Source organism: Nicotiana attenuata, chromosome 6 (genome assembly GCF_001879085.1).
Source record: "Nicotiana attenuata strain UT chromosome 6, NIATTr2, whole genome shotgun sequence".
Classification (NCBI taxonomy): domain Eukaryota; kingdom Viridiplantae; phylum Streptophyta; class Magnoliopsida; order Solanales; family Solanaceae; genus Nicotiana; species Nicotiana attenuata.
In genome coordinates this window covers 86644645-86669707 of record NC_031994.1, presented here as the reverse complement: position 1 = coordinate 86669707, position 25063 = coordinate 86644645, and the positions used below count along the sequence as shown (strand labels likewise).

The 25063-nt window shown below is 42.6% G+C and overlaps 2 protein-coding genes and 1 pseudogene across 5 annotated transcripts; 2 read left to right on the top strand and 1 right to left on the bottom strand.

Moving 5' to 3' along the window:
- Window positions 9688-10563, bottom strand: LOC109228067. Its single transcript, XM_019393248.1, has one exon. It carries the CDS (start codon window positions 10561-10563, stop codon window positions 9688-9690), a length of 876 nt encoding a protein of 291 aa, XP_019248793.1.
- LOC109228362 lies at window positions 11945-14483 on the top strand (annotated as a pseudogene).
- On the top strand, window positions 15956-18156 carry LOC109227376 (uncharacterized protein At5g39865-like). Of its 4 annotated transcripts, none has more exons than XM_019392518.1 (3): window positions 15956-17461; window positions 17549-17660; window positions 17896-18156. In XM_019392518.1, exon 1 carries the CDS (start codon window positions 16246-16248, stop codon window positions 17311-17313), a length of 1068 nt encoding a protein of 355 aa, XP_019248063.1. In that variant the 5' UTR covers window positions 15956-16245; the 3' UTR covers window positions 17314-17461; window positions 17549-17660; window positions 17896-18156. The 4 variants fall into 4 exon arrangements, with proteins under 4 accessions (XP_019248063.1, XP_019248062.1, XP_019248061.1 ...); XM_019392517.1 differs by having other exon boundaries at window positions 17837-18156; XM_019392516.1 differs by having other exon boundaries at window positions 15956-17376; window positions 17549-18156.

The following is a 25063-nucleotide window of genomic DNA, read 5'->3' as shown; positions in this document are numbered from 1 at the left end:
TTTCTTTAGACAGAAGTTTAATCTTGTCTTTGAGATGAGTCACACTTACCTCTTGTTCATCATCCGATTCTCCGATGGCCATAAGTGCTTGTTCATCTCCAGCTTCATCTTATGAATCTTCTTCTGATATCTCTCCCCAAGCAGTAACCATAGTCTTGGCTGATCCTTTGTTCCTTATGGGTTGAACTTGTTCCTTCTTTCTGTTCCTTCGTCCAGCCCTTTCCTTTTTCCATTCAATTTCCCACTGGGGATAGTTCTTGATCATGTGATCAGTCTTGCCACATTTGTAGCAACCCTCGTGGGTCTGTTTCTCAGGAGCTCTTGGTTTGTTGAAGGTTGTACTTCTTGAAGAACCCTTTCCTCTGATCAGGTACTTTTTGAAATCCCTTGTGATCATGGCCACTTCGTCATCCTCTAGGTCTTCACCTTCAGCTATTCTGAGAGCCAAACTCCTTTCCTTCTTGGGTGCATCCATTTTCTGGTTTACCTTCTCAATTCATAGGCAGTGAGATTTCCAATCAGTTCATCCAACTTGAGAGTAGCAATGTTATTTGATTCCTGAATAGCAGTGATTTTGCTTTCCCAAGTTACTGGTAAGACCCTTGTCAAGATTTTCTCAACCTTGTCTTCTTCAAGGATAATTCTCCCAAGAGATTTAAGTTCATTTATTAGTGTTATGAACCTTGTGTACATCTCCTGGATAGTTTCTCCTTCCTTCATGGTGAAATTCTCATATTGAGAATATAACAGTTTTCCTCTTGATCTCTTTACTTGAGGAGTTCCTTCATGAGCCACTTGTAAAGTGTCCCATATCTCCTTAGCAGTGGTGCGGCTTTGAATCCTACTGTACTCGTCAGGACCTAGTCCACATACAAGACATTTCTTGGCCTTGGAATTCTATTCCCATTTCTTCAAATCTTCAGCAGTGCAGTCAGCTCTTGTCTTTGGCACGTCCACTCCTTCAGCATTCTTCTTTGTAGTAGCCAGGGGACCATCAGTGATTATGTCCTTCATAGTCTTCTCCTATGATGTGATCTCTCATCCTGTTCTTCCACCAAGAATAGTACTGACCATTAAAGAGTGGGGGCCTAGCAGTGGATTGCCCTTCCCAGTTTCTAGGTGGTGCACTCATTTTGACCTTGCCTCTTCAAGGATCACCTGCTCTGATACCAAATGATGTTTTATACTTCAATACCACACAGGGGGGGGGTGATTTGTGTGGTACCCAATTTTCGCTTTACTGAACTATAGAAGGACCTGGTTCTTCTATGTGTTCCAACTACTACTGTTTGCGGAATAAGAAGTAAAGAAAATAAAGAACACAAATATTTTTACGTGGAAAACACCTGGCTCAAAAGGTGAAAAAACTACGACCTACTACTCAGTAGGATTTTCCCAAACTTCCATTTACAAAACTCTTTGTAAACCTAAGGATTTACTCTAATCCTGTTGTGGCACACAACATCAACTGTTGCGACAACTTCAAGTTAACTCTAACTTGAACACTCTAGGTACCTAATACAATTGCTTCTATAAAAGCTGAAAGGTACAATGTAAAATCACCTACTATAATTGAACTAGAATAAAAGATAGACACTTGGAACTGGTTCTTCTATCTTGTTCAAGTAGCTTTAGGATTTCACGCTTGAATCACACATAAATTGCTTGCAAAATCGCCTTGCTCTTTTGCTCTCAATTTAAGTTTAACTTATGCTTATGTGCATTTCCTGTAAAAGAGAAAAACACTGATATTTAATGGGTTAGTAATTAGAGATTAACTAGGATACAGATTCTACTCTTCTATCGTAGAAGAGTTCTAGTTGATCTCATACTCTAACACTATCTTCTTCTTAAACTGTGTTCTCTTCATGTAAGGAGTCTTTCTCTCCTTATCCAGTATGCAACTTTTTCGATCAGATCAGGAGATATTACTTCTGATAAGTTAGATTTATCTCCTTCACGTGCATCTCACATGTGTGGGTAGATCATGACTGTGTTTTACAAGATGGACCTGGTCTATGTCTGAGTTCTTTTGTGAGTCTTCAAAACTTCACCTGTTCTTGGGCCAACATTTCCGATTCCACCCCAATATCGGTGGCCCTTCCTCCCGGCGGTGAGGAATTCATGGCTGAAGAGGACGATAGCTTACCTACCGCGGAGGAGATAGTCCCCAAAACCCTTTGGCTAGAAATGATTTTCCAAAGGAGCCTGCTCCTGCTCCCGCTCCCACTCAGAGGATCTCTGAGACGGGACGGCCTCACATAGCTGACCTCTGGTCAAAATATCGCATCCCTCTCCATGTCTAAATTGTTCCAGCCTGAGGTGACATCGTGGAGGTTCATCGACCCGGGTATTGTGTCTTCTATGTCTACCCATTCTTGATTGGTTATACTCTTCCTCTCCTTCCGCTAGCGGAGGAATTTTGTCGATTTTACAATGTCTACCCGTCGCAACTCTCTCCTTATTTGTATAAAGCTTTCTTGATGCTGACGAAGTATGCAGAGTTGGCTGGCTGTGAGGTCGATGTTCGCCACCTGCTGCACTTATTTTCGCCTAGTTTTTATAGAGGTACTATGATACACCTACGGCATCGTGGGACTAGAGGGCTGGTGGTCGGGATGGACGACAAAATGAATCGAATGTTCTAGCATAAGTACTTCTTCATAAAGATCGAGCACCTGGTAGCGGACCCGGCTGGGTTTCCCGAGCAATGGAACTATAATCGTAAGTATCTTAATGTTTGCTCGTTATTTTCTTTCGCTTTTTCCTTTTCAGATCACTTGCGGCTTCCTTGCTTTTCAGTTGAGAGGCTTGCACCTTCTCCTATTTTTGATATGGAAGATTAGGTGGCTCGCGTGTTACCCCACATCGTGGGAATTCGTGATTGGCCGTGCTTTTACAAGCGTTTTGGACCCAAAATCCAGTCTAGTAAGTGTCACTTTTACTTCGGCTTTTTTGTTGTTTACCACTGCTCTCTGACGTGGCCAATCTTTGGCGCTAGGTCACCGAGTTTCCAAGAGGAAGGATCCAGTGCCTGCATTTCGCCAGGCGATCGCGTCGACTGGAATGCAATTTGCCTTGGTTGAATCCGCTCGAGGAAATCGGACTCAAGTTCCGCCGATGAGGGACTCTGCTCCTCAAACTGTCGCCGTACGGGATGAGATCTCTTTCCTAGCCCATCTATCATCTCGTAGACGAGCCGTCTGACGGCGAGGAGTCACCGTCGAGAAAAAGGCGAAGGGTGGAAACTGGGAAGGCCGTCATCGTTGACGTCGGACCGGAACAATTCATCGCTTTGGGAGTGGAGTCTGCGCTTGCACCAGATGCAGAGACCATTTTCACGACAGGCGCTGTTATGGAGAGGCGGCCCTTTAGGGTTAAGGCGGTTTGGGGTAGTGGAGAGCTTACACGAGCCGCAGAAGGTGGCGCATCCTCGGCGGTCGGGAGAAGTAGGGCGGTCCCCGCGGGGGGCTATGACTCTGGCTCGGATGTCGACCCTGAGGAGCTACGGGCCTTTCTGGAGTGGAATACTCGTGTGGAGGTAAGGACGGAGGGTCCTAACCGGCACATAGTCATTCCTATGGACTACGACCTTTTCGCCAACTCGGAACGGGCAGTGTCATCCTTTCCTCCCCTATGCGCGGCTTCTGAAAACACGGCGCTACAGGCGATGAGCGATGCAGAGTTGTCGTTGGGTATATCTAGCATGGCTCTGCGAGTAAGTGCTTTTTAATGTTGGGATTTGCTTCGCATGTTTAATTTGCTCATACTGACTCCTTTCTTTTGCATGTCAGACTCTTATCATGGGGACCGAGCGTGACCGGGGGGAGGAGCGGAGGACGATCATTTTTAAGAAGATGACTTCTAAATATAGGGAGTACCGTACTAAGCACCGGACTATTGCCAACTTCCTCAACCAGGATGGTGAATTTCAGTCGCTTCATGATGGGCTTAGGCAGAAAGATGATGAGTTGACGATGAAAGACGAAGAGCTAAGGGAAAGGGATGATGAGCTAATGAGAGCCATCAGTAGGTGCAGTGAGCTTGAGGCATCTCTAAAGGCCAAGAAGGACGAGCTTGAGGTGAGCAAGGGGGTGATGGTTGAGAATGCTGACCTTCAAACGCAGGTGGCATCCTTAACCGATGAACTTGGGCAGAGGGAGGCAAAGGCTATCGATCTAAGGGGCGAGTTGAGCGCCAAGGTCGAAGAATTGAATCGTGCCGAGAAAGGCAGAGTGGCCACTATGGCTAAAGCGGCGACCTTAGAAGATGACCTCCGAGTTTGTAGGTCCGAGCAGGATACTGAGGTGGAGACATCGGCGCTTAAGGTGGCGAGGTTAGAAGAGCTAATACAGGATCTGAAGGCGGAGTTGTCTTGATTGAACGAGCAGGTCGTTGCCTTGAAGGCCGAAGAGGTACGACGGCAATCACAACCATCTACGTCTCATACTTCTGCCTATCCCGATGCGCCATGGGAGTTGTATGAGATGTGGGTTCACACCGAGGCTCAACTTCACGTGTATAAGTCTTTGAAAGCCGTCGGGAAAAATTACGAAGCAGAACTTAAGGGCATCCGTGTCAAGGCACGTGCGGCCCGTGAAGCTTGTGGTTACGCCCCTGGTACGCCTGGTGGGGATGATGTTGACGACGATGCGGATAGGCTCGCCTCCGATTCTTCGTATGATGATGAGTACGCCGATGGGGATGATGCGGCATAAAGCCTCCGTACTTAGTTTTTGTTTTGCTTTGCTATTTTTGTGATGGCGTTTTTGGGCCCTTTATAAAAAGTATTGTAATTCGACAGTTGTAATGGAATAACTCCCTTTTTGCTATGTATTTCTTGATTTCCATTCTCTTTTCTTTTTGCTATATGGGGAAGTCCCTGATTTTTTGATGAGATCGACGTTTGACGCGGTCGAACGGTGAAGATTTCGAACGAGGTCGAATATTAAGTAGTTCTAGCGGGGTCGAACGTAAAGTAATTCGAGCGGAGCCGAATGTATAGTAATTCGAGCAAGGACGACTGTAAAGTATTTTGAACGAGGACGACTGTAAAGTAATTCGAGCGAGGTCGAATGCAGAGTAATTCGAGCGAGGTCGAATGCAGAGTAATTCGAGCGAGGTCGAATGTAAAGTAATTCGAGCGAGGTCGAATGTAAAGAGTAAAAAGACTTGGTGGAGAGTAAAGATGCTGCTTTATTTCATTCATGGGAGAATATTACATGTTTTTGTTTGCTTCATACATATGTTGGAGAAGTTCCCATGTATCCAGCACCTTCGTCGTTCGGCCTGGAGAAGTAGTCGGTAGGCGGGGCGATAAATTATACTTGAACTTCGAGACGTCCTCTTTGTCGCCTCATTGAAAACCTCCCCGAGAAAACCCAACTGGGACAAAACCCGGGTGAGGGAAAAAGAGTACGATGTGGAGGGCGTCTGTTTTTAGAAGTTGAAGTATTTGAGATGGGCGACGTTCCAATTGTTTTGTAGTAGCTTTCTCTCCATTATTTCTAGTTGGAATGATCCTTTATTTGCTGCTGCCGTGATTTTGTATGGCCCGTCCCAATTGGTTCCTAGTTTGCCTTCTCTCGAATCTTTGCCCGCTTGTGTTTTGGCCTTGAGTACATAGTCTCCGACTTTAAGAGGTCTTACTTTAGCTTTTTTGTTGTAGTACCATTTTGCTTGTTGCTTTTGGGCTACCATTCTTACGTAAGCCATGTCTCTTCGCTCCTCTGTTTCGTCGAGGTCTTGTTTTCTGTTCTCATCGTTGCTTGGTCCGCTTTCGTTGGAGTATCTCAAACTGGGTTCCTCGACCTCGAGTGGTATCATGGCGTCAATCCCGTAGACTAGTGAATATGGCATTTCTCCTGTGCTTGTTTTTGGCATGGTGCGGTATGCCCACAGTACTTCTGGTAGTAATTCTGGCCATAGTCCCTTGGCGTCCTCAAGCTTTTTCTTCAAGATATTCAGTGTTGTTTTGTTGGAGGATTCAGCCTGGCTGTTACCAGCAGGGTGATATGGCGTGGAGAGTAGTCGCTTCATGTGCAATTTTTTGAAGAACTCTGCGGTCTTCTTTTCGGTGAATTGGTGTCCATTGTCACAGCTGATTTCTTTGGGGATGCCGAAGCGGCATATGATGTTTCTCCATATGAATGTGATAACTTCCTGTTCATGTATTTGGGTGAACGCACCTCCTTCTACCCATTTGGAAAAATAGCCAGCTAAAACCAAAAGAAAATGTACGTTACCTCGCCCTGCTAGGAGGGGTCCGACGATGTCCATTCCCCATTTGATGAACGGCCATGGCGATGCAACAAGGTGGAGGTATTCTCCCGCTTGGTGTATCATAGGAGCATATTTCTGGCACTGTTCGCACTTCTTGACGTAATCGGCGGCTTCCTTCTTCATTGTGCGCCAATAATAACCTGCTCGAATGAGGCATGTGACGAGGGTTTGATTGACGGTATGGGCACCACAGTGGCCTTCGTGTACTTCCTCGAGCACGCGTCTTGTTTGATTCGGCCCTAGGAATTTCGCTAAGGGCCCCCCAAATGTTATTTTGTATAGGTCGTGATTTATGATGTTGTACCTGGACGCCTGCATTCGAAGCTTTTTGGCTTCCTTTTTGTTTGCTGGGAGTACTCCTTCCTGCAAATATGTTATAATACGGTTGCGCCAGTCCCGAGTCAAATTTATAGAGTGTACCTCAAGTTGGTCTACTGGTGAGTGGAGGAGGGTGACCACGTTTTCCTTCGTGATGTTTTTGGTGGTCGCTGCTAACTTGGCGAGACCATCTGCCTCGATGTTTTGTGCTTGAGGTATCTGATCGAGTCGACATTCGTCGAATTCTGGTAGCAGTTTATGAATTTTCACCTGGTACTTTTGTAGCCTCTGCTCTTTGATTTGGAAAGTCCCTGTGACTTGGTTGACAACGAGTTGTGAGTCGCATCTAAGGATGACTCGTCGCGCTCCGTATTTGAGAGCTAGCTTTAATCCAACAATTACCGCCTCATACTCAACCTCATTTTTAGTCATATCAGGGCACCGTATGGATTGGCGGATGACTTCGCCTGTTGGGACCTCGAGTACGAGTCCCAGTCCAGATCGTGACGCATTGGATGCGCCATCGGTGTATAGGACCCATAGGTCGGGTAGACTGGACGAGGTACGAGAAGTTTCTTGTTCGACCTCAGTCATTATTTTGGCACTGAAATCAGCGAAGAAGTCGGCGAGTACCTACGATTTTATCGCTGTTCGCGGCTGATATGTTATATCATGCTCGCTTAATTCTATGGCCCATTTGGCCAATCTCCCCGATATCTCGGGTTTATGCAGGATACCTCGTAGGGGAAAGGTCGTTACCACCGATATAAGGTGGTATTGAAAATAGGGTCTAAAAGCTTTCGTGAAGCTATAACCAACGCCAGGACCAATTTTTCGAGGTGAGGGTACCTCGTTTTGGCGTCGACCAGAGTTTTGCTAATATAATAGATCGGAGATTGCGTACCTTTATCCTCACGGACCAATACTGCGCTTACCGCGACCTCTGATACGGCCAAGTATATCAAGAGGCATTCGTCGGGTTCTGCTTTGGCGAGTAGTGGGGGCGAAGACAGGTACGCTTTTAGTTCTCTTAGGGCCTCGATGCATTCTGCATTCCATTGGAGCCCGTTTAAGAATTTGTGGCGTCTGTCGGAGGATCATGAGATGAACCTCGACAGGGCAGCTATGCGGCCTGTCAATTTTTGCACTTGTTTCTTGCTGGTTAACACTCCTGGTATTCCCTCAATAGCCTTGATTTGGTCGGGGTTGACCTCGATGCCTATTTGTGACACCAAGAAACCGAGGAACTTGCCTGAAGTTACGCCAAAGGCACATTTTTCGGGGTTCAGCTTCATGCCGTATTGCCTTAGTATTCCGAAGGCTTCTCTCAGGTGGTCGATGTGGTCTTCCTTCCTTTTCGATTTGACCAACATGTCATCTATGTAAACTTCCATAGTTTTGCCAAGTTGGTCCTTGGACATTTTGGTTACCAATCTTTGATAAGTCTCCCCTGTGTTCTTTAAGCCAAATGGCATGACTCGATAACAGTACGTTCCTTGATGGGTGATGAAAGTAGTCTTTTCCTGGTCCTCTTCCTCCATGAGGAGGATTTGTTTGTAACCTGAGTATGCGTCCAAGAAGCTCAACTACTCGTGTCGTGTTGTTGCATCAATGAGCTGATCGATATGAGGCAACGGGAAGGAGTCTTTCGGGCAGCCCTTGTTTAGGTTCGTGAAATCCACGCACATCCGCCACTTCCCGTTTTTCTTTTTCACCATGACTACATTGGCGACCCACTGAGGGTATTTCGATTCTCGGATGGAGCCGTTAGCGAGTAGTTTATCCACGTCCTCACTGATGGCCTCGTTGATTGCGGCATTGAATTTCCTTCTTACTTGTCGTACTGGGGGGTAGAAGGGATCGAGGTTCAACTTGTGTGTGGCAACGTCTTTCGGAATACCTGGCATATCTACGTGGGAAAAAACAAACAGATCGACATTATTAATTAAAAACTTATGAAATTTACCTGGCTCGGAGAGCTTATGGCCTATATAAGCCTTTTTGCTACTGTCGCTGCTGTCTAATTGGACGGGATCCAGATCTTCTATTGTTGATCCCGCGGCTTCCACGACGTCGGGGTCCTTGATAACATCTTTCTGATCGTTGAGTTTGGACCCCGACTTTGATAATTTCTATGCTTCTGAGTTTGTTCCTTTTAGCTGTTGAGTGAATGTACAATCTTAGGCGATGCGGTAGCATTCTTGGGTTGCGTGTTGTTTGCCTCGGATGCTGAATATCCCCCACGGAGTAGGGAATTTGATTACTTGATACAAGTTGGATGGGATGGCCCTCATGGCGTGTATCCATGGTCGTCCTATGATTGCGTTGTAAGCCTTGTCCTGGTTCATGACATGGAACATTGTTTCTAGGGTGACGCCCCCGGCCAGAACGAGTAGCGTTATTTCTCCTGAGGTTCGCTCGACTGCATTGTTAAACCTGTTAGTGTTATGCAGTGTGGTACTATCTTGTCCTCGAGTCACATTTGCGCAAGAACTCGCGGGTGAATAATACACGCGCCGCTTTCGTCGTCTACCATTATTCTTTTTACATCAGTATCTAAAATACGTAAAGTAATGACAAGAGCATCGGAGTGAGGAAAAGTCAAACCGTTGGTATCTGACTTATCGAAGATGATAATTTCTCCGAGATCATCATACCGTTCGTTGGTGAGCTTCAGTTTGTGTATGGTGGTAAACTTTACGTGGTTGATTGCTGCTTCATCGCCTCCACCGATGATCATTTGAATGGTGCGAGCAGGGGAGGGCGGCTTTGGTAGGACTTGGTGTTTTTATCTTCCGCGGCCGAAATTGGCTCTTCCTCGGTCGCTCATCAGCTCCTTTAGGTGCCCTTGGTGGAGCATGTTCACTACCTCTTGCCATAGGGATATGCAGTCCTCAGTTTTATGACCTCGCTCCTGATGAAATTCACAGAGGATGTTCGCCCTTCGGGTACTTGGGTCGAATTTCATCTTTTGTGGCGTCTTTACCTTCGGGCCGAGCTTCTCTAGTGCGTACACTATTTCTGAAGGGGAAGCACAAAAATTATGAGCAGATAAGAGCGGAGGCATACCTCTTTCGTTTCATTGAGTCAACCTGTATGTGGCCTGGACGGTCCTTCCACATGGCGAGGAGATGGTGGGACGGCTGTCCTGACATAAGGTTGGTGCTTGTCTCGGTTGAGGCTTGGACCTGACTGATCTCTTCGACCGTCACTACAGCGGTCTTTCCTCGGCTCTATTTGGACCGATGTTAACCGTTGTATCAGACCATTAAGGTCGTCCTCGTCTACTCTCACCTCGGCGCAGTAGGCGTTGTGAATTTCTTCCCAAGTGGTGGGAGGATATTTCATGAGTCTACTTAATAGTTTTCTTGTCGCTCTTGACCCATTCCTGTTCAACCTATTCTGGAAAGCTGCCACCGCCATCCCTTCCGATACATTTGGTAAGCTCATTCTTACTCTGTTAAACCGGGCTAAAAAGTCCCTGAGCCCCTCGCCTGGCGATTGCCTAACGACGAATATATCATTTACCCTGGCTTCCGCTTTCTTAGCCCCGGCGTGGGCTGTGACGAACTTGTCGACCATTTCCTCGAACGTTGTTATAGATCGTGCTGGTAATTGTGAGTACCAAGTTAAGGCTCCCCCGGTTAAGGTCTCGCCGAACTTTTTTAGTAGCACTGAGGGTACTTGCTCATTTGAGAGGTCGTTACCCTTTACTGATGTGACGTAGTAAATGATATGATCTTCGGGATCCATCGTGCCGTCATATATCTTCAAGTATGGTGGCATCTTGAAGGTTCTAGGTATGGCATGTGGAGCTGCCTCCTCACTGTATGGTTGTTCGACGAATCGGTCGACGCCCTCTTTTGGTAGCAGTTTTGGGGCGCCCGGTATTTTATCGACCCTTTCTTGATGTTCCTTCATCTGGTCGCGGAGCTCCATGTTCTCGTTTTCTATTTCTTCCATTTTCTTTAGAATGCCTGCTAGTGCACCTGCGTCAACAGCGATGTGAGTGTTACCTGTTGGGGGAGCGGGTTGCTCGTCGGCGATCGCCGTGGTATCCGTCTGTATGACGTCTCTATTCGCCTGCTGAGCGGGTTTGTCGAGTATGTTATATAGAGTGCTGGTCAGTCACCCTTCCAGTAATTTCTTCACTGCTGGTGGTGCTTCCTCAGCTGTGGACGTGGAAGCTCCCCTTTCGCGCGAAGCGGTTACACTCCCATGAGGGGGAGGTGAATCACTCCGCCTGGGTGTAGCACTTGGCGTCTCATTCTCCTCGTCTCCTCTGTCATCCTCGTTGATGGTGTTTAAGATGTTGGTAGTGACACCCATTATTGCTTTCTGTCTTTCATCTCCTTTTCCTGCCATTGTTAGTTTGTGAGACGAGAAAAAGATGGTTGTCCTTTATGATCTAGAAAAAACTAAAAAATGTAACTAAAAATATCCCCACAGAAGACGCCAAATTGTTTGACCAAAAAGTGTTAAGCCTTTTTGTTAAACTAATTTATGATGAAATTAAAGATGAATCTTAGTTAAAAATAATAAATTCTAGATCAAATTTTGTAGGAAATCGGTAAGATGAACGACGTTTGATAGTGTTAAATAACACGTTTGCACTCAATGAATACCAATAAATATGATAACATGAAAATGCAATAAATGTAATGAGGAAGAATCTACCACCCAATTATTATATGATTTGGATTGTTCTTTCTCCTGACAGCAACGTGGGAAGATGAGAAGTGAAGATGGTTATGGAATCTTTGGATCTTGTGAACAAAGATTAAATAACATGTGCTCGAATAAGATAATCAATGAACAAGACAACTTTTGTATATTCTCTCAAGTCAACCTTTTACAATGTGCTTTTATCACAAAGTGAAGATCCCCTTTTGTTCTCTCTCTCTCTTCATATTTATAAGGGGTATTTCCAAGAAACCCTAAAAAGTACAAAATAAGGAATATCCAAAGGAATATTCCTTATGCCTATTTCTAAATCTATCCTGCCGTTATCTCTTTATTCCAGCTACTCGTCCCTGACAATAACCTTCCTGAGGACGGCCTCCCACTATTACGCCGTGGTCGACCTCGTCCTCGATCTTGTTTATCTGTTGTTACTAGGTCATCAAATTTAGACCAATACACAGAGGTCAATGTGTGTGTGTGTGTGTGTGTGTGTATATATATATATATATATATATATATATATATATATATATATTGTTAGTTGCCCTTTAAAGTTGCATAATTATTAGAGAATACATATTTAAATATTGATCAAACTTGTCTATAAATTTGGATGTTTGCTACTTTTCTGAATCAAATAAGAAAGAAGATCATTTGAGAGATGGCAGCAAAGTCCACCTCAGTTCCTCTCCTTACTCCTTACAAAATGGGAAGTTTTGAGCTCTCTCATAGGTACTGTGTATATGTATATTTCACTTTACATATATTAATTACTTCTTACTTTTATCTTTTTCTTTTTTTCCTTTTGCATGATATATAGAGCCATTGAGGCTAAGGGCGAAGCTATGTATGGCAAAGGGTGGTCAACTGAACACCTTTCCCGAAGAATTATACTATGTATAGGATAAAATATTACTTGTTACTGATTCAAACATAGATTTTGAACATCTCTGCATAGCCACTAGCAAAGGGTGCTCAAAATCTGAACACTCTTACTGAATTTCCTGGTTTCGCCACCGATTCAGGTATATCGTATTATGTTGTGATATGCAGAGTTGTAATGCCACCAATGACAAGGAACAGATCATACAATAATACTCCACAACCACATGCTACTGAATATTTTGCTCAGAGAGCTACTAAGGGAGGTTTTCTCATTTCTGAATCAACTAGTGCTTCTAATATCTCCAAAGGGTAAGGAGTTCACTTTCCTCTGCATTTATTTTTCTGTAATATAAGTAAAGCATATTGAAGGGAGCCTTGTAGCGACGGTAAAGTTGTCTCCATGTGACCTATAGGTCAACGAAACGAAATGCATGTTGATGATTCATAAAGCCGACCGGAACTATCTTGAAATTGAGACTTTTGTTATTCTTGTATTTGAAGGTCCCCAAATATGCCTGGAATTTGGACAGAAGATCAAATAGAGGCATGGAAACCCATTGTTGAATCTATTCATGGCAAAGGTGGTATCTTTTTTTGTCAGCTTTGGCATCCAGGGCGACTATCCGACTCAAGCCTCAACAATTTCCTTATAGCTTGGAATGCAGGTAATAAATTCGTTAAACTTTGATTTTATATATACTGCTAGATTTGATCATGTTTTCTGAGACTAATCATTATGGTCTCTTCATATGATCTTAGACAATCCTCGTCTCTTGAGTTAAGTTTAGTTAGGTACAAAACCATTTCTTTAAACATAGTATATATCAGAGCCCCACAACATTCTTGATATTGAGTTACCTGATCTTGGACTTTTATGTTATGTCATCTACACTTTAGATGTCCAATCCTAATTGTGCGAGGAGCTAGGGCGGAGTGTAAAGTGCTACATCGATGCTACCCTGGATATGGGATGTAGTCGCTTTATATAGTGTTGGACAATTATCTTCAGTTCTTGAGCTTATTTTTGCGATTCGATCACAACCATGATCCATTCTCTTAACATATATAACTAAGGGTAGCCCGGTGCACTAAGCTCCCGCTATGCGTGGGGTCCGGAGAAGGGCCAGACCACAAGGGTATATTGTACGCAGCCTTATCTTTCATTTCTGTAAGAGGTTGTTTCCATAGCTCGAACCCGTGACCTCTTAGTCACATGACAGCAATTTTACCAGTTACGCCAAACATGCTCTAGTACATATATAATTTTTTTCTTACTGATGGTTCTTTATGCGTAGTACCTGACGATGGTGAGTACTTCAGACCAACACCAAAGCAACTAAGCGCTAGTGAACTCCCCTTCATTGTCAATGATTTCAGAATTGCAGCTCGCAATGCCATTAAAGCTGGTGAGTTATCCATTCATTAACAATTTCAGGACATTTGACATTTTAGAGTAAAGATAGACCAAAAGTTAATACTGTACACAATTTTTCCTTGATGAATGGTCACTTATTAACATGTTAGTATTCCTTATATTGAAGGATTGATGGAGTCGAGATTAACTCTGCAAACAGCTATATAATTGATCAGTTCTTGAACGATCAAGTCAACGACAGGACATATGAATATGGTGGAAGCATTGAGAACCGTTGTCGACTTGCTCTTGAAATTATAGGAGCAGTTGTGGATGAAATTGGAGCAGATAGAGTTGGCGTAAAACTCTCTCTCTTTTCTCTGAAGTGTACGGGAAAAAGGACTCAAACCCAGAAGCTCTAGCAACTTATTTGGCTAGTGAACTCACTAAACTCGGAGTTTTATATCTTCACGTGTTCGAGCCAAGGGAAGAACATCATGATTGCCTCAAATCCATAAGAATGGCTTTTGAAGGGACACTTATTGCTTCTGGTGGCTACAACAAAACTAAGGGAGATGAAGCTATAGCTGAAAGTTGTGCAGATTTGGTCTCATTTGGACGTTTGTTTTTGGCGAATCCTGACTTACCGAAGCGTTTTGAAGTGAATGCACCATTGAACAAGCATGATAGGAGCAGTTTCTACAGGACTGATCCAGTTGTAGGTTACACTTATTACCCATCTCTTGAAGCCACATATTAGGTTATTTAACTTTGTGAAAAAAGATGGAGTTTGTGAGAATATAAGTCAACCACTGATGCTTGCGTTAGGGTAGATTGCTTATATCACACCCCTTGATTGTGAGTCTTCCTCGGACCCTATGTGAATATAGAATATTTTGTGCATTGAGCTGTCCTTTTGCTTCTATCTAATAAAGAAGGCACCTGCTTTTTTTTTTCCTAAATAAAGGCAAACTTAATTTATGTGATGTATAAGAAGTTGAATGTACTTTCTATTCTGGTAAAAGAAGTAATGAGGATTGTACTAGCTACTTGGATGTGGTGAGTAAACTACAATGTAATATACTACATGATATTTTGTATGATAATCGAAGTAATGTGTGGTGATCATGCACTCATGAATTTATATAATAGAGTCCGACCACAAATTTTGGTATATTTATGGTGCCTTCCTCCTCCTTGACCTATTTCTTGTTTTTTTTTCTTTTTCTGGACATGAACTTTAAGTCATTAACTTCTTGAATACTTTTATTGCTTTGGACGTGGCTTTTACATTAATATATTATTCCCTCTGTCTCATATTGTCAGTCGTGATTATTAAAATAGCTGTTTCAAATTATTTGTCAGTTTAAAGTTCAAAACAAAATTGATTATCTTTTTTCTTTTTTACGCTTAGTAATACTTATCTTTGAAGACTACAAACACATCAATTATGGATAATTTTATTAAAATACCGATGAAGAAAGATTAAATATCAAAATGTCAATTAAGGGCGTGCACAAGTGAATCATGACAGATAATTTGAGACGGGAAAGTATACATGTGTCTCATACACCAGCTATCCGCTCACATATCTGTCTATTCTTGATAATTATCGAGCATTAGGGGTGTGTTTGGTATAACGAAAAATGTTTTCTTGGAAAACAAGTAGTAATCTTATTCATTTTTCGGTGTTTGGTACGCAAATTAAGAAAAATGACTTCTCAAGAGTATTCATAAATAATTTAGATATAATAAACATGAAGCCATAAACTTTCAAACCAACAACCTTCCGAACCCACATTTTTCATAAACTTTCAAACCGCTAAACTTTCGAAACCGCGGAATTTCTAACCCGTAAACTTCCAAACACATAAACCTCCAAACTCATAACTTTGGAACTTGTAAAATTTTGAACCTTTAAACCGATAAATAAAAAAACTAAAACTGAAAAATATATTAAAAAAAACTATTTTTTTTTTTAGGGGGGGGGGGGCAGGAAGAACGAAAGAAAACAAACTTGAAATTACAAAAAAAAAAAAAAAGTTAAAAATTTTTTTTGTGGGGGGGGGGGGGGAGGTGGTTGGGTGGTGTGTTAGAAAACGAAAAAAACAGAAATTTGAAATTGAAAAAAAAAAATAATATTTTTTTGCGGTAGGGGGTGAGGGTGGGGTGGGGTAGAGGGGTAGTAGGATGGGTGGTAACGTAAAACTAAAATTTGAAAAAAAAAAAAAAAAAACTTTTTTGGAGTGAGGGGGTGGGGTGGGTTGGTGAGGGTAGGGAAGGTTGAGAAAGAGTTTTGGAAAATGTTTTCCTTTCTCTTGATACTCCAATTGGAGGAAAATGAGTTCGTAAGGAAAATATTTAATCCAACCAAACATGAAAAATTAGAAACTTCATACCAAACACACCCTAAATGTACACAAAAGGAAGATACAAGTGGAACACATTTACTCAAAATTTAAAGAAACATTAATGGTTTGCTAGATGTTGTAACCAGAGTCACTATCACAAACTAGTAGTATATGGACAAATGAGTTTTACCAAATTACGTCAAAATTTGCAGCCATTTGAGAAGCTTTTGTAATTTGTAAAGCTCAAACTAATAATAAGCAGACTAATCACTGCCTCACACCCCAACCCACCACACTTACAAAATCCTCTTGTTTTCTTGGTCAATCTGCACAAAATTTCAACAATTTGGTTGTTATACTGTGTTTCCATTCATGGGTTGTTCTGCTTCTCGTTCCTATAACTTTGTTACAAAAGATCCAGAAAACCCATCAAACTCATTTTCTTCTACACATTCTCCGTATTCTTACTCTGATTCTTCTTCAACTCCAGTTTCAAGAACTCTGTCCTTACCTACTCCTCTAGTTCACCACCCACCCCTTTGTAAAGGGGACACAAACCACTTAGTCTCACTTACTTCCTCTACCTATGGGTTTCTTGATCCTCAAGTTCCAGACAATCCCACCTCCTGTTTGATGAAATGCCACAATGAGGGTGATCCGCAAGACCTTTCATCTCCTGACTCAGTTATCAACACTTGGGAGCTCATGGAAGGCCTTGATGACTTTGATTTTCGTATGGTTCAGTCCCATGTTGAAGAGTCTCCCTCTCCTAGAAAGTTCAAGTGTAATAGTAATGCTCATGATGTGAAGCCATTGTGGAAGCATTTGTCTGAGGAATCATTGTTGGCTAAAATGGATCCTAATGTAGCTTTAAGTTATCGAAAAGCATTGTCTTCGAAACAATTTGAGCATCAATCGAACATAGTTAGGTCTGTGGATAGGTCTCTGAGCTCATTGTTGCTTAATAGTGATTTCTACTTAAAGGGTACTGAGGACAGGATTGTTCTGTATTATACTAGTTTGAGAGGAATTAGGAAGACTTATGAAGATTGCTGCTCTGCGCGTATGATCTTTAAAGGGTATCGAGTATGTGTAGATGAAAGGGATATCTCTATGGATTCGTCGTATAGGAAAGAGTTACGAGATGTTTTGGAAGGTAAAGCAGTGAGCTTGCCACGGGTGTTTATTAGAGGGAAGTACATTGGTGGTGTAGATGAGATTAGACGACTTCATGAGACTGGAGAATTGGCTAAGCTTTCGGAAGGGTTTCCGGTTAAGGACGATGGATTCACTTGTGAAAGTTGTGGTGAGGCGAGGTTTGTACTATGTCCTGGTTGCAATGGAAGCCGGAAATTGTATGAACTGGAGGAAGGGACGTCAAGGAAGTGCCCGCGCTGCAATGAAAATGGATTAATTCGTTGCCCCGGCTGTTGTCCTTGAAGCTTCACTCTTTTGTCTGCTGTTTCTGAATTTTGTTATTACTAATGTATTGTATATGAATGTGTAGGTTCAATCATAGACTTGTTTGTTTCAAATTTCTATATTATGTATCTCTGGAGCTATCATGTTCATTCTCTCTTGGAACATGGTGCTTGTTTGCTTGCCCTATTTCAAACAAGTCCACTCTGCAAGTGTTCTACTTTATTGATCTTTTTTTTTTTTTTTTTGTTATCAGAAAAGTAAGCTACAAACTGGAATATTTCTCAGAGTTTGTTTGCTTCGATCAACATGAAGTGAAGTTTGCAGTTTAAACAGATGGATTCGTGATTCAGCCAGTTTTTGTTTCGGTATGTCAGCCTTATCTTTGTTTTATATAAAATATGATTCCTGCCGTTGCTGTCAAGAGAGTAAGTTGCTCCGGCTACCACTATGATCTGTGCAGTAAATCTTATTGTTGCAAGTTTTCTATAAGTGATGCCTTATATCTATGCAACATAAAAGTTTCAATATTTTTCCCTCATAGGAAGTACAAGTTCATTGTATATGATGAGTTGCTTTGAAGCTTTACCATATTCTTAGTAGGTGAATGTTGCAGTAAGATATGCACTCTCAACCAACGTCTCTGAAAAAACTACTGGTAGAGAGCGCTTCCCCTTAATGGGCCTTACATGACACGAATTCAGATCAGTCGGGGCCACAAAGCGGCTATCAGACATCGGTGGGGAAAAAACCGACGTCTTCATTCTCTCTGTTGTAGCAGCTTTTCCGCTTAGTTTAGGTTTATTTGTATCATTGTATGTCAGCATGGCAATTTCTTCATTATAAAAAGTTGAAGTTCGTCAGTGGTCAAGATTTTCAACTGATTTATTGTCGGTGGCTGCTAATCTTCTTGCCTTTGTATGAACTAAGTGGCGAATGCAAAATGCCAAAATCCATGAGAAATATTTAGTCATGGCCCATTCTTTAATAATGATAAGTATGTTTATGATGAAATGCTCCAACTTACCATTTTGGGACAATGACACATATTAAGTAGAGATACCGAAAGAAGAAAATGGATATTTGCACCGTAAGCTCGAGTGGGCAAAGTTATATGATATTTGTGTTGGTAGGAGGTAATAAATACCCGATAAAATAGTCGAGATGGGCGCAAACTGACTTAAATATTACCATTATAAAAAAAGATCAGTTGTCTTGAGCCTTTCATCGGAGGCAAAAAGCAGTAAGTGATTGGTTACTTCTTATCTACTTAAGTCTTGGTGGACAAAGTTACATAATACTTGTGCTGGTGGAAGGTAATAAATACCTGGTGAAATAATTGAGTCGGGCGCACGCTAACCCAAACATCAACGTCATAAAAAAAATCAGATGTCTTGGAGCTAAAAAAAAAGTTTCTTACTATTGCAGACACTGTAGGTAAGTGATTTGGTTTGCCAGAAAAAATACATTGTCTACCGACATTGTAATTTGCTAAAATCAGTTCAATTAAGACATTCAACAATTTACCTCTTGAAGCCATTGAATGGACCATAGCATTTATCACCTGTGCTAGTACTCTATTCTACACATAGACATATTGGTGCATTTGGTGGGTCTGCAAAACTTTAGGACCGAAAAATAGGAATTCAGGATGATTCCCGGACCTTTATGTGCTATAATACACGCCATTTGCATGCATCCGGGCGACTGACCTCAAATCTCCTAAAATTTTAAGAGCCCATAAAAAAATGGCTTAAAGAACAATAGTCATTGCTCCGACATGATCGTTCCTCATTTTTTGGAGTTTTAGGGCAAAAAAACAGGAATTCAAGACGATTCCCAAGTTTTCGTGTAATGTTTATAGTCCACGCTATGCATCCAGGCGACCAGCCTCGAATCGCCTAAAAATTTTCAGACCCATCAAAATCGACCTAACGAATAATAGTCATCGCTCTGACAAGGTTGTTCCTCATTTTTGGCGTTTTATGGCTATAAAATAGGAATTTAGGACGATTCCCAGATTTTTGTATGCTATAGTCCACACCATCTGCATGCATTTGGATGACCGGTCCCGAATAGCCTAAAATTTTGTGAGCTCATAAAAAATCACCTATTGAACAATAGTCATCGCTCCGGCATGACTGTTCCTCATTTTTTGGCGTAGAACACGAATTTAGGACGATTCCCAAGTTTTCATGTGCTATAATCCACGTCATCTACATGCATTTGGCGACCGGCCCCGAATCTCCTAAAATTTTGCGGGCTAATAAAAATGACCTAACGAATAATAGTCATCGCTCCTGCATGACTGTTCCTCGTATTTTGGCTTTTTATGGCCAAAAAATAGGAAGTCAGGACGATTTTTAAATTTTCGTGTGTTATAGTTCATGCTATCTACATGCATCCGGGCGACCGGTCCCGTATTGCCTAAAATTTTACTGGCCCATCAGAAATGACCTAGTGAACAATAGTTATCGTTCCGACATGACCGTTCCTCATTTTTTGGCGTTAGAGCCAAAAAACAGGAATTCGGGATGTTTCTCAGATTTTCATGTGTCCGATTCATCCGCATGCATCCGGACGACCGGCCTCGAATCGCCTAAAATTTTAGGGGCCCATAGAAATGACCTAACAAACAATAGTCATCGCTTCGGCATGACCGTTCCTCATTTGTTGCCGTTTAGGGCCAAAAAGAGGAATTCAGGACAATTCTCAGATTTTCGTGTGCTATAGTCCACGTCATCTGCATGCATCCGGGCGACTGACCCTAGATCTCCTAAAATTGCGTGGGCCAATAAAAAATGACTTAAATAGTCATTGCTCTAGCATGACCGTTCCTCATTTTTTGGTGTTTCAAGTCTATAAAACAAGAATTTAGGATGATTTTTAAATTTTCGTGTGCTATAGTGCACACCATTTGCACGCATCCGGGCGATCGGCCCCGAATCTCCTAAAATTTAGCGGGCCCATAAAAAATGACCTAACGAACAATAGTCATCGCTATGGCATGACCGTTCCTCATTTTGGCGTTTTAGGACAAAAACAACAGTAATTCAAAACGATTCCCAGATTTTCATGTGCTAAAGTCCAGGCCATCTGCATGCATCTGGGCGAATGGCCTTGAATAGCCTAAAATTTCACAGGAGCACACAAAAAATGACCTAGCGAACAACAAACATCGCTACTGTTCCTTATTTTTTGGCGTTTTATGGCCATAAAATAAGAATTCGGGACGATTCTCAGATTTTTGTGTGCTATAGTCCACACCATCCGCATGCATCCGAGCGACTGACCCCGGACTTCCTAAAATTTTGCCGGCCTATAAAAAATGACCGAAGGAATAATAGTCATCGCCCCGCCATGACCGTTCCTCGTTTTTTGGCGTTTTAAGGCCATAAAACTGAAATTCCGTCCAATTCCCTAGTTTTCGTGTGCTTATAGCCCATGCCATCTGCATGGGCCCGGGCACCCGGACCCGGATCGCCAAAAAAATTTTCATCCCATAAAAAATGACCTAAGGAATATTTATCATTGCCTCGCCATGATTGTTCCTCGTTTTTTGGCGTTTCAAGACCATAAAACTAGAATTATGCCGATTTCGTATGTTACAGCCCACGCCATCTGCGTGGACCCGGACTTCCGGATCCGAATCGCCTAAATTTTTTTCCGGCCCATCAAAAACGACCTAAGGAACATTAGTCATGACCGTTCCTCGCTTTTCGGGTTTTTAGGGCCATAAAACTTGATTTCTGCCTGATTCCCAGATTTTCGTGTGCTATAACCCACACCATCTGTGTGGGCCCTGGCGCACGGACGCGGAATGCCTAACATTTTGTCCGCCCAGAAAAGTGACCTAAGGAACATTAGTCATCGTCTCGCCATGGCCATTCCTTATTTTTTTTTGTGTTTTACGGCCATAAAACTGAAATTCCGCCCAATTCCCAAATTTTCATGTGCAATAGCCAACGCCATTTGCATGGGCCCAGGCGCCCGACCTGGATCGCCTAATACTTTGTCGGCCCATCAAAAACCACCTAAGGAACATTACACATAGCCTCGCCCATGACCGTTCCTCGTCTTAGGGCCATAAAACTGGAATTCCGCCCAATTCCTAGATTTTTATGTGGGATAGCCCACGCCATCTGGGTGGGCCCGGGCGTCCAGACCCGGATCGTCTAACTTTTTTGTCGTCCCATAAAACACGACCTAAAGAATATTAGTCATCGCCTTGCCATGACCGTTCCTCTTTTTATAGCTTTTAGGGCCATAAAACTTGAATTTCACTCGATTCCAAGATTTTCGTGTGCAACAGCCCACGCCATCTATGTGGGCTCGGGCGCCCGGAGTCGGATCACCTCAAATTTTGTCGGCCCATCAATAAAGACCTAAGGAACATTAGCCATCGCTTCGTCATGACTGTTTCTTATTTTTTGGCATTTTAGGGCCATAAAACTGGAATTCCACCCGATTCTCAGATTTTCATAGTCTATAACCCATGCCATCTCCATAGGCCGAGGTGCCCGGACCTAGATCGCCTAAAAATTTGCCAGGCATAAAAAATGACCTAAGGAACATTAATCAATGCCTTGTCGTGACCGTTTCTCATATTTAGCGCTTTAGGGACAAAAAACTAGAATTCCGTCCGATCTCCAGACTCTCGTGTGCTATTGTCCACGCCATTTGCGTGGGCGCGCATCACCTAAAATTTCGATGGCCCATCAAAAACGACATATAGAACATTAGTCAACCCCTCGCCATGACCGTTCCTTTTTTTGACGTTTTAGTGCCATAAAACTGGAATTTCGCCCAATTTCCAAATATTCATGTGCAATAGACCACACCATCTGCGTGGGCCGGGCGCCCGGATCGGGATCTACTAAAATATTGTCAGCCCATAAAAATGACCTAAGGAACATTAGTCATCACCACGCCATGATTGTTCCTAGTTTTTTGGCTTTTAGGGCCATAAAACTTGAATTCTATCCAGTTCCCAAATTTTCGTGTGCAATAGCTCACGCCTTCTGCGTGGTCTCGGGCGTCAGAACCCAAATCGCCTTAAATTTTAACGACCCATTGAAAACAACCTAAGGAACATTAGTCATCGTCTCGCCATGATCGTTCCTCATTTTTTTGTGTTTTAGAGCCATAAAATTGGAATTGCGCCCGATTCCTAGATTTTTGTATGCTATAGCCCATGCCATCTGCATGGGCCCCGGTGCGGAACGCCTAAAATTTTATCGGCCCATCAAAATTGACCTAAGAAAGATTATTTTTCGCCTTGCCATGAACGTTCCTAATTTTTGGCGTTTTAGGGCCATAAAACTGAATTCTCCCCGATTTCCTGATTTTTCGTGTGCTATAGTGCACGACATCTGCGTGGGCCCGGGAACCCAGAATCGGATTACCTAAAATTTTGTCGGCCCATCAAAAATAGCCTAAGGAATATTAGTCATCGTCTCGCCATGACTAGTCCTAGTTTTTTGTCGTTTTAGGACCATAAACTAGAATTCTGCCCGATTATCAACATTTTCGTATGCTATAGCCTATGCCATCTGCGTGGGCCCGGGCTCCCGGACTAGGATCGCCTAAAAATTTTTCGGCCCACAAAAAATGACCTAAAGAACATTAGTCATCGCCTCGCCATGACTGTTCCTTGTTTTTTAACGTTTCAGGGCCATAAAACAGGAATTCCGCCCGATGTGCTGTAACACATGCCATCAGCGTAACCCAGAACGCCCAAACTCGTATCACCTAAAAAATTTCCGGTACATACAAAGTGACCCGTAATCCTTATTTTTTGACATTTTAGGGCCATAAAACTCGAATTCCGCCAGATTACCAAATTTTCGTGTGTCGTAGCCCACGCCATCTGCGTGGGTCTGGGCGTACGGACCCAGATCGCCTAATATTTTGCCGGCTCTTCAAAAAAGACCTGAGGAACATTAGTTATCGCCTCTCCATGGTCGTTCCTCATTTTTTGGCGATTTAGGGCCATAAAATTGGAATTCCACCGGATCGCCTAAAAATTTGTCCTCCCATAAAAACGACCTACGGAACATTAGTCATCGCCTCACCATAACTGTTCCTCTTTTTTTTTGGCGCTTTAGGGTCATAAAACTAGAATCCGACGATTGCCACATTTTCGTGTGCTATGGCCCATGCCATTTGCATCGGCCCGGGCGCCCGAACCTGGATCGTCTAAAATTATGTCGGCCCAACAAAAACGATCTAAGGAACATCGCTCACCGCCTCGCCATGACCGTTCCTTATTTTTTGGTGTTTTAAGGCTATGAAATCGGAATTCCGCCCGATTTTCAAATTTTTGTGTGCTATAGCCATGCCATCTGCATGGGCCCGAGAGCTCGGACCCGGATCGCCTAAAATTTTGCTGGCCCATCAAAATGTACCTAAGGAACTTTAGTCATCTTCTCGCCATGACCCTCATTTGTTAGCTTTTAGGGACATAAAACTGGAAATTTGCCCGATTCCAAGATGTTCATGTGCTATAGGCACACCATTTGCGTGGGCCTGGGTGTCCGGACCCGAATCGCTTAAAATTTTACCAGACCATCAAGAACGACCTAAGTAACATTAGCCATCACGTCTCCATGATCGTTCCTCATTTTTTAGCGATTTGGGGCCATAAAACTGGAATTATCCCCGATTTCCAGATTTTCGTGTGATATAGCCCACGCCATCTGCGTGGGCCAAGGCGCCCGGACTTAGATCGCCTAAAAAATTTTCCGTCCAATCAAAAACGACCTAAGGAACATTAGTCATCACCTCGCCATGACCGCTCCTCGCTTTTTGGTTTTTAGGGCCATAAAACTAGAATTCCGCCCAATTTCAAGATTTTCAGGTGCTGTAGCCCACGCCATCTGCGTGAGCCCCGACGTCCGGACCCGGGACGCTTAAAATATTTTCGGGCTAGTAAAAACGATCTAAGGAACATTAGTCATTGCTTCACCGTGATCGTTCCTCATTTTTTGACGTTTTAAGGCGATAAAATTAAAATTTCGCCCGATTCTCATATTTTCGTGTGTTATAGCCAATCTGCATGGGCCTGGGTGCCCGGACCAATCAATGAGTTAGGCTAAAATATAAAAAAATAGGAGAAAAAACTTACTTAATCTAGAGTTGTTCGGCTTTGTTCCTAGACATCCCGCATTTCATAAAAATAAAAAAGACTAGGATAACCCCTTCTATTCTTTTAATTTATGTTGCATCAGCCCCATAGAATATAATAATTATTCAATCTATAATTGAATTGATATATAATAATAAGTCGAGTGACTTTGCTGTTATAGTAAGTGTAGTTTAGTTGTTTTAATCTATTGAAATTAAATATTATTATTTACTATTATAATGGGTAAAACTTTATAATTTTTTTCTATTAAATATATGAAATTTTTGCCTGCGTATATACTACCTTGTTCACGTTACAATTTACAACGACACTAGATTAAGAAGTCGCCCTTACACCAGACGACCCATCGCTTGATTAAAACGTCTCCGTTACAAGAGGCGACCTACTGCTTGACTAATATTTTTTAGGGTGAAATTCAAAAATAGCAAGATTTACAAGTGCTAATTAAAAAATAGCCACAGTTTCAAACGTAATCGTAATTTAGCCACTTTTCATGTAAAGATAAATCTTAACGAAAATACTGTTCAAAATCCAAAAAATATTAATATGCTGGAGTTCCAGCATAATATACTGGTCCAACATAATATGCTGGAAGTTCATACACTGGTACTCCAATCTCTAGTA